Here is a 13,669-nt window from a genome sequence, read left to right on the forward strand (position 1 = left end):
GAAGCAGACTCCAGGCTCTGAGCTGTCAGCACAACAGAGCCCCACGCGGGGCTTGAACCCACAAACCGTGAGATCATGACCTGAGCTGAAGTCACATGCTTAACTGACTGAGCCACCCAGGCACCCCACCCTCTGGTTTTATATTTAAAAAATTATGGTCTCTCCTCACACACATTTCTTTTTTTTTTTTAACTTATTTTTTAAACTTTAAATCCAAGTTAACACGTAGTGCAACAATGATTTCAGGAAGAGAATTTAGTGATACATCTTCTATGCATAATACCCAGTGCTCATCTCAGCAAGGGTCCTCCTTAGTGCCCCTTCCCCATTTAGCCCATCCCCCCTCCCACAACCCCTCCAGCAACCCTCAGTTTGTTCTCCATATTTACGAGTCTCTTCTGTTTTGTCCCCCTCCCTGTTTTTATATGATTTTTGTTTCCCTTCCCTTATGTTCATCTGTTTTTCTCTTCAAGTCCTCATATGAGTGAAGTCATATGATTTTTGTCTTTCTCTAATTTCACTTAGCATAATCCCCTCCAGTTCCACCCACGTAGTTGCAAATGGCAAGATTTCATTCTTTTTGACTGCCGAGTAATACCCCATTGTATATATGTACCACATCTTCTTTATCCATTCATCTATTGATGGACATTCGGGCTCTTTCCATACTTTGTCGATAGTGCTGCTATAAACACTGGGGTGCATGTGTCCCTTCGAAACAGCACACCTGTATCCCTTGGGTAAATGCCTAGTAGTGCAATGGCTGGGTTGTAGGGTAGTTCCATTTTTAGTTTTTTGAGGAACCTCCAGACTGTTTTCCAGAGTGGCCGCACCAGCTTGCATTCCCACCAGCAGTGAAAAAGAGATCCTCTCTCTCCGCATCCTCGCCAACATCTGTTGTTGCCTGAGTTGTTACTGTTGGCCATTCTGACAGGTGTGAGGGGGTATCTCATGGTGGTTTGATTCGTATTTCCCTGATGATGAGTCATGTTGAGCATTTTTTCATCCTCATAACACATTTCTAACTAACTTCATTAGAAGTAACTTAGAACATCAATGGCCATTATTAGAGACTTCTGATCTCCCCAGATGGATTCTTAACAAAGTTGAATTGGACACCTTTGGCTCTGAAATTGCCAAAACCAGATTGATGAGGGGGCGCAAAGCAAGCTGAGACCCGGCAAACTCCCTCCCCCACGCCCCAGCGTGGGATCTGTGTGACATTCCTCAGGCAATCCTGGCTGCCCAAGAACAAAAGAAAGGGGGGGAAAAAACCCAATGGTCAACTGATGGAGAGCACAGTCGTGCAGGACGTGAGTCTCCATCAGCTCATAAATGTCCTAGTAAATTACAAGGAACAAGGCAATCTTATCAATAGCGTCTAACCAGCAGAAACCCATAGACTCAATTTCCTGAAGCCCTAACATCACCCTCCCACTCCATGGTGATGTGGGGAACAAACGCCAGATAAAAATTTAAATAAAATTAAACCTCTTGGGGCGCCTGGGTGGCTCAGTCGGTTAAGTGTCCGACTTCGGCTCAGGTCATCATCTCATGGTTTGTGGGTTCAAGCCCTGCGTGGGGCTCTGTTGTGCTGACAGCTCGGAGCCTGGAGTCTGCTTCAGATTCTGTGTCTCCCTCTCTCTGTATCCCTCCCCTGCTGGCACTCTCTCTCTCTCTCAAAAATAAATAAACATTAAAAAGAATTTTTTTTCTAATTAAATTTCTTTGTAACCTGTGGCCCGTTGGCAAATATTTGAGACAGGCAGAGTAAAACATTCCTCCAATTAACTCTCAACTGTCTTGTCTTCATGTTAACGCCTTACAAGAGGGAAAACCACCTTAGCTTGACCACAGTAAGGCCCCTGCTATCTTAGGAGTCCTCTTTAGCATATGAAAGTCCTTTTGGAAACTTTCCTTCTCTACCTCCCCCAAGTCCCAGGTCACCCCCCAGACTAACGACACAGTGCCTCTGCCCACAGGTCCTGTCCCCGTGCTTTACTAATAGCACCTTTTTGCACCAAAGATGTCTCAAGAATTCTTTCTTGGCCATTGGCTCTGGACCCCCACCATCACCCCAAAACCCCATCAAGATGGGATGTCTACTTCAATGGGTATTTGGAAGCTTCCAAACACTACCAAGATGTAAATTCCCTTCTCTGCAAAACACTATTTCTAAATGATCAGAGACAAACCACGGAAAGGTGTCAAAATGGCTTCCGAGTCTCCGTCTCCTTCCCCATCTTCTTTGTCTCCAGACACGTGGGCGCCTCTTCCAGTGCAGACCAGGCCATCAGTGCCCCCTTCCTCTCTTCCCTCTGCTCCCTCCCTGCCACCTGTGTACCCCCACCCTCCTCCTAATCCTTTCAGTGAAGGTCCTTTTCCTCTGATTCTCTCCCCAGTCCTTGCTCTCCTGAACCTGTTAAAACACGCCCCTGTGGGGGTCCAAATAAAGCCTAAGGTAAAGCCTGATGGTCAGAGGCTGAACAGGGAGCCAGAGTTAGACTTTCCCAAAGCGACTGAGGATCCCCAGTGGTTTGCTGAAGAATTTAACAGTTATTCAAACTCACCACCCTGGTTTCTCAGATTTATACCAGTTGGATCACATGCTTGCTGGAGACGGCCAGGCCAAACACTGGATGAAGCTAGCCCAGTGGGAACACCCTAAAGAGTACTGGGGAATCAGACACCTACATGTTGGCCAGGATGCTAGAACATTCACTGGAAATACTGAGCGATGCCCTCTTCCCTTAAGCCTGGGGAGGGGAACAAAACTCAGCCTTGCACATCACAACCTGATGAACCTTTTCATGATGATTACAATGGACTCCAAATTGCCTTTCAAGAAAATTCTGGTTGAACTTTCGTTACTGAATGTACCTGGGTAGCTCATAACTCTGTTTATGCATGAGCACAACTGAATTCTTTCTCATTTAGGCAAAAGAAACCAGCGTGGAATGAGAAACTGTGACCATCCCAGACTCAGGTAATTTCACGGACACGCTCCTCACTTGAAGAAAGACGAATACGAATACGTTCTCAATTTCCACTTACGGCAAATGGAAGCCCCTACACAAAATGATGAAAACAAAAAACTCTGCTTTCTGCAATTATTGCAAAGAGCCAGGGTGTTGGGGGAAAAGCTTGTTACAAATGTAAGCACTCCACCCCGTGTCCCTCCAGCCAGCCCTTCCCACACCCTCCTCATTCCCAGCGACGGGGCTCCAGGGTTCCCACAGGGGCTGTTCTCAGTCCTCCCTCTCAATCAGCTTGTGGAACTGAAGTTTTGGGGTGGTCCGGAGCCGACAGCGAAGAAAGAATTCCTGAACACATCTCTGGGGTCAAAAGATGATTTTATTAAAGCACGGGAACAGGACCCATGGGCAGGAAGAGCCGCACTGGGGTTGTGACGGGTGACTCATTATATGCCCTCAGGTTGGCAGGGGGTCAGGGATAGAGTAAGTCTCTAAGGTATTTTGGAAGCAAGGTTTCCAGGACCTTGAGGGGCTGGCTGCTGCTAGGGAAAACACCATTTATTACCATTTAATAAAACCTCAGTCATGAGACCCTTCAGATGTATATCAGGGGTCCACAGGCTTGGCGGACGATTGCCAGCATGTACCTTGGGGGAGGTGAGATAAAGGGAGTAGACTGACAGGGTCCATGAGGTCGGGATAATGTTAAGCCCAGATTCCCTTTTGTTCCCAGCAAAGTGTCCTCATGGAGGCAGCTGAGCTCCTAGAAGGAGGTGGCTCTGCCAGTTTCAAGGACTTGTCAATGAGCTGTAGGCAGTAAGGGAATTTAATTTTTCGTTTGCCTTAGTTTCCCACATTGCCATGGCAAGCACTTAAACCCCTTTCCTTTGTTCGTGGGTAGCCAGGGGTGTCCGAGGAATGTCTCACATATCTCACCTGGTGTGTGTGTGTGTGTGTGTGTGTGTGTGTGTGTGTGTGCATGTGGCAACCTGTACCTTGCCCTCAGCTTGCCCCATCCTCCCCCATCAGAACCACCTCCACATTGGGAAGGGATCCCTATCCTTGTTGACACCAGTACATTCTTGGTGCCCAGCCCCCTGCTGTAACGCAGCCCCTGCCTGGAAGGGCTAAAAAACAGCTCCACTATGGAGGGGGGGGGGGGGGTGTCGTCTCTAAAATATCTCAGCAGGTTCCTGCCTGTCAGCCTATTCCTTGTCTAGGCGCTTTGAGAAATACCCTCTTCTCCTTCCTTTCTCCTCCCCTATTCACGTCTTAGGCTGAGTCTTCCAAGAAAGGTAAAATCCCAGAATTTCATTTCCTCAAAATGGGCAAGTAATTCTGGAATTGGGCAGTAGTAATCAAAATAGCCAATGAGAGGAAATAAGGGAGCCCAGGTCCTCTCTTCTATGCTCTGTCTCTGAGACACTAGAGCAGAGTCTAAGAACACCAGTCATTTGTTCCCAGTGGATCAGCTACCATGCTCTTTCTGGGCAAAATCCTCAACTGACATTGGCAGAATCCAGTGACCTCCCATCAAGACTCAACCAGATCCTTCAAAACCTCTTCCCAGGGGCGCCTGGGCGGGGGGGGGGGGGGGGGGGGGGGGGGTTCAGCCGTTTAAGCGTCTGACTCTTGATTTTTGATTTTGGCTCAGGTCATGATCTCAGTTCTTGGGATGGAGCCCCACACCCAGCTCTGTGCTGACAGCGGGGAGCCTGCTTGGGATTCTCTCCCTGCCCCTCCCTGCTCATGCTCTCTCTCTCTCTCTCAAAATAAATTTTATTCTATTTTTCATTCTTTAAGTTCACTTATTTTTGCAGAGAGAAAGAGAGCGTGCGTCAGCATGAGTGGGGAAGGGGCAGAGAGGGAGGGAGACACAGAATCTGAAACCGGCTCCAGGCTCTGTGCCCACAGAGCCTGACGCAGGGCTTCAACTCACAGACAGCGAGATCATGACCTGAGCCGAAGTTGGACACTCAACCGACTGAGCCACCCAGGCACCCCTCAAAATAAATTTTAAAAGTAAGTAAATTTTAAAAGAAAGCCTTATTAAACAAAATTTTTTTAAAGGCTGCCTGGGTGGCTCGGTCATTGGCGCAGAATCTGACTTTGACTCGGGTCATGATCTCACTGTTCGTGAGTTCGAGTCCCACATCAGGAGAGCTCAAGCCTCGCTCTCTCTCTGTTTCCCTCTCTCTGCCCCTCGCCCACTTGCAGTCTCTCTCAAAAAACAAAACAAAACAAAAAACCAATAAAACAACGAAAAAACACCTCTTCCCAGAATTAGTCCATACCCTATAAATAAGGAAGCCCTCTAGGGCATCAAGCCGATGGCAGACTGAAAGCCTCAGTGTCTCATGACCCCCCTCACCACTCCCTGTAACACCCATCTTACTTAGCAGAAAATCCAGTGGCTGACCTTGGACATCTGTCCAAGACGTCTCGGCAATAAGTAACATCTTCCCTCCACACCGTCGATCCCAACCCCCATTGGCTATAGACGCCCACTGCCACTGAGAGCAAACTTTTCACTGAGACTTATCTATGCAGTGGATTTTCGTATTCCAGTTGGTAAGCGTAGCGAGTTTTTGCTCTCACTTGGAGGCACAGAAATACACCGGACAGTCGTGCCCCAGGGACCCAGAGCGTCTGACTTCCTAAGCCCCTAAAGCTGATCTGGAGGATAGACAGTTTCCTGCCTCTCTCCTTTGTTACACTATGGAGAGAATTCCATTCTCTGCTTCCCTCCAATGGAAGACATTATCTACCTGTTAAGCTCTGGGGTTTAAAGGGACATAAAGTCTCAAAAATCTGCAGTCTGCTCAAACTCAGGATCAATACTCGGGGCACTCGATCTTGGAACTGGACCACATTTGGATCCAGACAAAACCCCTCATGGCTGGTTAATGCCGACACATCCTTTGGACGCCCTATGGCATTGAACATGCCACCCCTCTACACAATAAAGATTTTTCATAGCTTATTGATTGGTGTTTTAAAAAGGATCAAAGTGGGGGCGCCCGGGTGGCTGTCGGTTAAGCGTCTCACTTCAGCTCAGGTCACGATCTCACAGTCTGTGAGTTCGAGCCCCACGTCGGGCTCTGTGCTGACAGCTCGGAGCCTGGAACCTGCTTCGGATCCTGTGTCTCCCTCTCTCTCTGCCCCTCCCCCACTCACACTGTTTCTCTCTCTCCTCAGCCAAGGGTAAAACCACACATTTAGACCAATAGCTGGTACAGCTTTCCCCAAAAGGCAGCAGGCAACATCTGGGTCGCAGCCCTCCTGAGACGTTCAGCCTCGCCTGGGTTCCTTTTTCTCATCGTTGCTTCTTCTCTGTCCTTCGTGGAAAGAACATGCCCTTGTCCACCTTTCCCAAACTGTTACAAAAGAGGGGAATCTCTTCTTCGAGTTGTGGCCTTTCAGAAACCCCCTCATCACGGCCCTGTGATACAGTCATTTTCACGGGCTTTCTCCTAAGAGGTAAGACGTTCAGAATTTAAAGAAGTCTTTCTTTCATCTGAACTCTTCACCGACACGGGATTCTTACGCAGTAGTTTCTAAAAATGCAGCTCTATAGGCTGCATTTGATAACACATTTGGTTCCAAACAGTTCTTTTGGAATAACAGTACCACTTTCTTTTTTTTTAAGTTTATTTATTTTGAGACAGAGAGAGAGACAGAGAGAGCAGGGTATGGGGGGTGGGGGGGAGACAGAGACAGAGACAGAGACGATGCCAAGCAGGCTTCGTGCAGTCGGTGTGCAGAGCCTGATGTGGGGCCTGAACTCACGAAATTGTGAGACCATGACCTGAGCCAAAATCAAGAGTTGGACACTCAACTGACTGAGCCTCCCAGGCGCCGCTAACAATACCATTTTAAAATGTCTTTTGGGGCGCCTGGCTGGCAGGGTTGGAGCAGCCACAGGACCCTTTTTTTTTCTTTTTTGAAAGAATTTTATTTTAATGCTTATTTACTTTTGAGAGAGAGAGAATGCAGGCAGGGGAGGGGCAGCGAGAGAGGGAGACACAGAATCCGAAGCAGGCTCCAGGCTCCGAGCTGTCAGCACAGAGCCCGACGCGGGGCTCGAACCCACGAACCGTGAGATCATGACCCAAGTCGAAGTCGGATGCTTAACTGACTGAGCCACCCAGGCACCCCCATGGGACTCTTGATCTTGGAGTGATTAGTTTGAGAGCCACGTTGGAGACAGAGAGAACTTAAATAAATAATAAACTTTCAAGTTTTGCCATTATCGCAAAAAATTTCATCAGCTACTGCTTTGCATTATTTGCACTACATCTGCCCCAGTCCCCTGAGTTGGTTCTTGTGCTCCTACAGGACCCACTATTGTTTTCTTTTTAATAATAATTTAAGCAATTCCTATGCTCAATATGGGGCCCAAACTCACAACCCTGGGATCAAGAGTCACATGCCCGGCACCCCTCCACTGTCCTACCTTCTATGCTGCTTCTCCAAGAGACTTCCAGGATGCATCCAGGACTCCGGGTTTGCTTTTATAAATAAGACCTTTCTCCCCGAAGTCTGAGTAAGTGACAATAAACACTTCAGTTGAGTACTTTCAGACCTAGGGTCCGGTTTAGAATATTCACCTGTTGGGGCGCCTGGTTCATTCAGTCAGTTAAGCATCTGACTCTGGTTTCGGCACAGGTCATGATCTCATGGTTTATGGGATCAATCCCAGCATTGGGCTCTGTGCTGACAGGACAGAGCCTGCTTGGGATTCTCGCTCTCCCTCTCTCTCTGTCCCTCCCCTGCTCACACTTTCTCTCTCTCTCAAAAACAAATAATCGTTTTGAGGCTCCTGGGTAGCTCAGTCGGTTGGGAGCCTGTCTTCGGCTAAGGTCGTGATCTCACAGTCCATGGGTTCGAGCCACGTGTCGGGTTCTGTGCTGACAGCTCAGAGCCTGGAGCTGCTTCGGATTCTGTGTCTTCCTCTCTCTCTGCCCCTCCCCCGCTGGCACTCTGTCTCTCTCTCAAAAATAAAAAATAAAGATTCAAAAAAAAAATTAGAGAAACAAATAATTATTTAAAAAAAGAATATTATTCACATAATGTAGAATTGCCAAGCTAAGCTACTTAGTTTTGTATATTTATTCTAAGGTGTCTATATTGTTGCCTGTCAAACTTTTGTGAAAATGATGTACCTAATAATTAGATGATTCCCCATACTTACCATCTCTCTCTGTCTCTTAAGATTTTATTTTTAAGTAATCGCTACACCCAACGTGGGGCTTGAACTCACAACCCTGAGATCAAGAGCTGTGTGCTCTACTGACCGAGCCAGCCGGCCGCCCCTCCGATGCTTATCAGCTTGATAAATACAGACGGGGTGGGAAGTGCTAGAGAGTTTCTCCAGCTTTCCTTCGCGGGGCCCTAACTGGTTTCCACTGCCGTGCACCTTCCCTCTCTAACGTGAGACACAGAACCAAGACACATCCTCCCCAGCACCGAGGGACAAAACCACTAACAACGTAAAGCCGGTCTCTTGGTCAGAAATGCCTTTGAAGAACGATCTTGGGGAGGTCTCATGACCCAGCGCTGATTGTCAACTACACACTCAGAAGGAAAGACACCCTCGGATTCGATACGCCTTCAGCTACTGCTTTACTGTCCCACCAGGAGGAAGAAAGGTTTTCTCCTCTGCCATGAATGGCCTCGCCAGTGGCAGACCGTCACGGCTCAGCCCATGAAAATACACTCCACTTGGAACTCCCGCTTCACGACAATGCGCTGTTATACCAGCCCCTCCTAGAAACCCCCCTCTCCTCTGTAAAAGAGCATTCCTCTCCTTTGTTCTCCAGACACGTCTATACCCTTGCTGAAGCGTTCCTCTACTGAACTGCTAAGAACAGATCAACATTTTTCCTGGCGAAGGAACTGGTCAGTTTTACTTTTAAGATAAACAGTATTTAGTACTATTGCTTCTGAATATGTATGGAAAAAATGACACACTCCAAACATGAGTCACTTCCCCAGCAGATCATATTTGAACATAAAATCTCGGGTAACGAATCAGAAAACACTTATAAAGATGTAAAAGATGGGAAAACCCAGGTAAGATGCTTCCTAAGAAATAATGGGGGGGACTGTTTCACAAAAACTACAGTGCTTTGAACCACGTATTAAAAACAACAGAATTAAGCACTGGGAAATCACGTGTAACAAGAGTCAGTAAGCATACTGGGTTTCTCTCTTAAGACAGCGGCCAGCTATAGAGGAAAACTCACACAAACTGCCAAATACACTCACAGGTCCTAATTCCAATCACGGAAACATCCAGAAAGAAGAAAGGCAGGGTCAGCACAGCCTCTCTACAATGCAACCAGGGACAGAGGTCTCCTGCATCTGTGGCTACAGCCTTTGGCCTGAGGGAGGCAGGACACAGACCTACCCTGAGATGCTCACCACAGAAATCACGTATGAGGAAAAGCATGGAGGGGCGTCTGGGTGGCTCAGTTGGTGAAGCGTCCAACTCTCAATTTCGATTCAGGTCATGACTTCACGGTTCGTGAGATCGAGCCCTGAAGTCGGGCTCTGTGCTGACAGTGAGGAGCCCCCTTGGGGTTCTGTCTCCCTGTCTCTGCCCCTCCACCACTCACTCTCTCTCTCTCTCAAAAAAAAAGTAAAATTAACATTTTTAAGAAAAGTATGGAGATGAAGGGGTCACAGGATAAGAGAGCTCGCTAAGCACGACAGCCTCAAGAGACGGCCTCACGGACACAAAGAGTCACAGGGCAACGTAAGGATCCGTGGGGACCGGGAAGCCAAGACGGTCTGTCACGGGACAGCTCGTGGAAGTCTCTGGAACATGCTAACAAGAACTAATGTCAAACTTTTCTTACACGGGGGCTGTTCCAGACGGCAGACCAGAAGCCAGGACAACACGCCGTGACTCGGGCCCACCTGGGTCCCCACGCGTCTGTGCCCTGGCGGCACGGAAGGATGGAGAATCACGGTTCCTCACTGCTGCTCTCCAAGCCCCACACAGCTCCTCTTCTCAGGGCCTTCCTCTCAGAGCCACACAGAGGAGGACTCTGGGACGTACGGCCTCCCGCCTCACAAGGCTCACAACGAAACCCAGCAGAACCAGCTGGACACTAACTTTCCACTTCAAGCCACAAGGTTTCTCTTCTTTTTTTTTTTTTTTTAAGTTTATGTATTTACTTTGAGAGAGAGAGAGAGAGAGATGTCAGCACAGAGCCTGACACGGGGCTCAATCCCACGAACCGCAAGCTCATGACCTGAGAGCCGAAATCAAGAGTGGGGCGCTTAACCCACTGAGCCACCCAGGCACCCCCAACAAAGTTTCTCTTCGTAACTCAGTGGGTCATGACTGATGAACAACCGAGCTCAAGGGCGATGAGCGGAGGTCAAACCATGAACACGATCAGAGGAGACTGTCCTCCTCCAGTATCCTTGCGCGTTTACTAACGTCCATGGGGAACACAGGTGGGCACACGGCAGCACCAGCACACGTGGAGACACAACTTTCAATAATAAAGACCGCAAGGAGGGGCAGGGCGGAGTCGGGGAATTCTAGTCTCTGCACCAGAGGACGAGATACACGTACAGACCACTGATCCGCCCCGGGTCCAGAAGACATCGTCGTGGAGACACGTTTGCCATAACTGTATGCGGTTTTCGGATCTGAGATAACAAAATAACGCCCTACAGGTGAGAAGGACACAGTGGGATGCTTCTTAGGCATGCGCTGGAATTAACGCACTTGGGATCCCTGTAAGGAAGAGGCATTTGCAAAGACAAATCCGTATTTACAACAATTAGAAGATGCCGGGGCGGCCTGACCTGCCATGGACAAAATACGTGACCTACGATCCTTCCAAGCTTTTCCGACACTTTTCTCATTGAGAAGATTTCTCTCCGTGGTGTTTGCTCATGTTTTAAATATGACCATTAGGGGAGAATGCAGGCTTTGCCACAGGTGCTGTGCTCAGGGCTCGTCCCCAGTGTGTGCGTGCTCACAGGTTCCTGGGATGCCCGAAGGCTTTTCCACGGTTCCTACGTTCTCAGGCTACACTTCGCCGTGTTTTCCTTCGCACGTGTCCTCGGTGGGAGGAGGGACGACTGGGGGCTCTCCCACAGTGCCCGGTGTGAGTCGTCACACGCTCCCGCAGGTCTACGGGGCACCGGAAGGCCCCACCAGCGTCCTTAGATTCACTGGCTCACCGTCCACTGTGCAGCCTCACGTGTTCTGGACGGGAGCCGTGACGCCTGAACGTCTTCCCACAGTGCCGACCTTCCAAGGGTCTCTCCCCACTGTGCGTCCTCCAAGGAAGGAGTAAGCCCGCTACGCTTTCCCACACTCTTTACTCTCCTAGGGTTTCACGCAACTGTATCTCAAATGACTTTGCAAATGCTGGAGCTGCCTGAAAGCTTTCCCACACTACTCGCAAGCGTCTCTCCCCAGCGTGCGTTGTTCCGTATCGAAGGAATGAAGAACAATAGAACGGATTAGGAACGACACTCCGTACTCCCAGATGTTTGACTCAACTGTGGGTTTTCCCGTGCCTTCGAAAGGAGGAGACACGACTGAAGGTTTTTCCACACTCCTTACATTCGTAGGGCCTCTCCCCGGTGTGTGTCCTCACGTGAGCTCGCAGGTTTGCGGGGTATCTGAACGTTTTCCCACAATGCTGACACACGCAGGGTCTCTCCCCAGTATGTATCCGTGCATGTATCTGAAGGTACGAGGACGAATAGAAGGCTTTTCCACACTGCTGGCACTTGAAAGACTTCACTCCACTGTGCTTTCTCAGGTGACTTTGAAGGTAGGCCCGACGAGTGAAGGCTTTTCCACACTCCTGACATTTATAGGGTTTTCCCCCAGTATGCGTTCTCACGTGACTTTGAAGGTAGGTCCGACGAGTGAAGGCTTTCCCACAGAGCCCACACTGAAAAACTCTTTCCCCAGGTTGATTACTGGAGTGACCTTGAGCGTAAGAGAGGCAGCTGTAAACCTTCCCATAGTCTATGCAATCACTGGGCCTCTCCCCGGCGTGAGTTCTCACGTGACACGTAAGACGGGAGTGAAACATAAAGGCACTCCCACACACGCCACACGCATGGACACTCTGTCCACAGGAACCTCGCACGTGACCCTGAAAGGAAGACGTGCAAATGAAAGCTTTTCCACATTTCTTGCACTCTAGAGATATTTTACTACTGAGACTCTTCGCGTACGTCTCCGATGCTCTCCCGGCGTCCTGACCTTCATAGGGTTTCTCTACGAGGCCTGCGTCCACCTGAGTGCTGAGGCTCGCGACACAGCTACAGGCCAGCCCACATTCCTCACAGGGACTAGGTTTGAGTCCTGGGTGAAATCTTCGCAGATTCCCTAGGAAAAAACCACCTGTGAGGGCTTCTCTACACTTAGCGCATTGACAGGGTTTTCCTCCGATGGGATACCCCTGGTGCGCGGTAAGACTTGTGATCGGGTTCAGGGTGCCTCCACGTTGATCTCCTTCGATACGTTCACACACACTCTCCACGAAAGGACTTCTGTTCAAAACGGGAAGGCACACGGTTAGGGACTAGTGATTAGAAGCGGTCTCTTTATTCACTAATGACCTATTATTGACGTTTGCTAATCCGTGTTGGGACTGCACAGTGGCCACTGTCAATGAACGGGTACGTTTGTGGCACTGTCTCCATGCTTACAAAGTGGTACAAGCTTACTGGTCTGGCTGAGGACTCAAATAGAGTCGTAACATTCAGGGCTTCTTACGTACAGTTTTCCCTGACCGTGGTTTCCAACTGAATGGGGTTTCAGACGATCAATACGTAGAATGCATTTTCCCCATCAATTACACAATTGTCGCGCTAGGTTTTCAGCTGTTCTTTAATTTCAAGTTCGTCTCACAATCTGCCAACGTCCCCCCCTCCTCCCTGCAAGCGTCACTCACCTCAAACGCCTTTCCTGGGTTTGCAGGTAATCTCCTCTGCTACGAAATGTCTGGTTTTCTCCAAAAACAGACCAGGAATCATTTCTTGCAAATCTTACTATTTTTTCTTCATGAGATGGTTCATCCTCCAAAACATCCCACTGAGGACTTGATCCACTGGTATTAACTCGAATGCAATAATCTGCAACATTTGGTAGCAAAATTTAGTTTGCTGGAAAAGAATTAGTGGATAAAAGAAAGAAAACAGACCGAACGTAGACTTCCATTCATATACTGATCTCAAATGTAAATGAAGTTCATCAGGAAGAAAGGTCAGGTGACCAAGGAAAAATTCTGAGGACCTTGGTAATCTGGGACTTTGGGAATGATAGGAAAACTATCAAATGGCAACTTGTTCACTCAGAAATACTTCAATATAGATGGAGACTAATGCAGAGATCAGTATTTTTTAGAAAAGCAAAATAGGAAGGAACTGGGCAAGATACACACATCGACACACTACCTCTGTAACAAAACTACAGAAAGGCTCACCATGTGCATAAGGATGGATGAAAAGTCCAACAGGGAAGCCAGGTAAGTGACAAACACCACCCTTCTCAAACAGACTGCGTCATGTTTCTTTCTTTTTATGAAGTTTAGTTATTTTTAGAGAGAGGGAGAGCACGAGCAGGTGAGCGGCAGAGAGAGAGGGACAGAGAGAATCCCGAGCAGGCTCTGCACTGTCAGCCTGGAGCCCGACACAGCATTCAA

General features: G+C 48.6%; 1 protein-coding gene across 1 annotated transcript in view; it reads right to left on the reverse strand.

The window, feature by feature from the left end:
- LOC109261250 (zinc finger protein 77-like) overlaps positions 1-13,669 on the reverse strand; it is an 82,186-nt gene that overhangs the window by 52,906 nt on the left and 15,611 nt on the right. Inside the window, exon 3 of the mRNA XM_053897507.1 lies at positions 12,920-13,100. Within this exon, the coding sequence (XP_053753482.1) occupies positions 12,920-13,100 (181 nt within the window). The remainder of the gene's footprint in view (positions 1-12,919; positions 13,101-13,669) is intronic.

The sequence above is a fragment of the Panthera pardus genome, unplaced genomic scaffold (assembly GCF_024362965.1).
Source record: "Panthera pardus isolate Hobbes unplaced genomic scaffold, ASM2436296v1 HiC_scaffold_8, whole genome shotgun sequence".
In the NCBI taxonomy this organism is placed as follows: domain Eukaryota; kingdom Metazoa; phylum Chordata; class Mammalia; order Carnivora; family Felidae; genus Panthera; species Panthera pardus.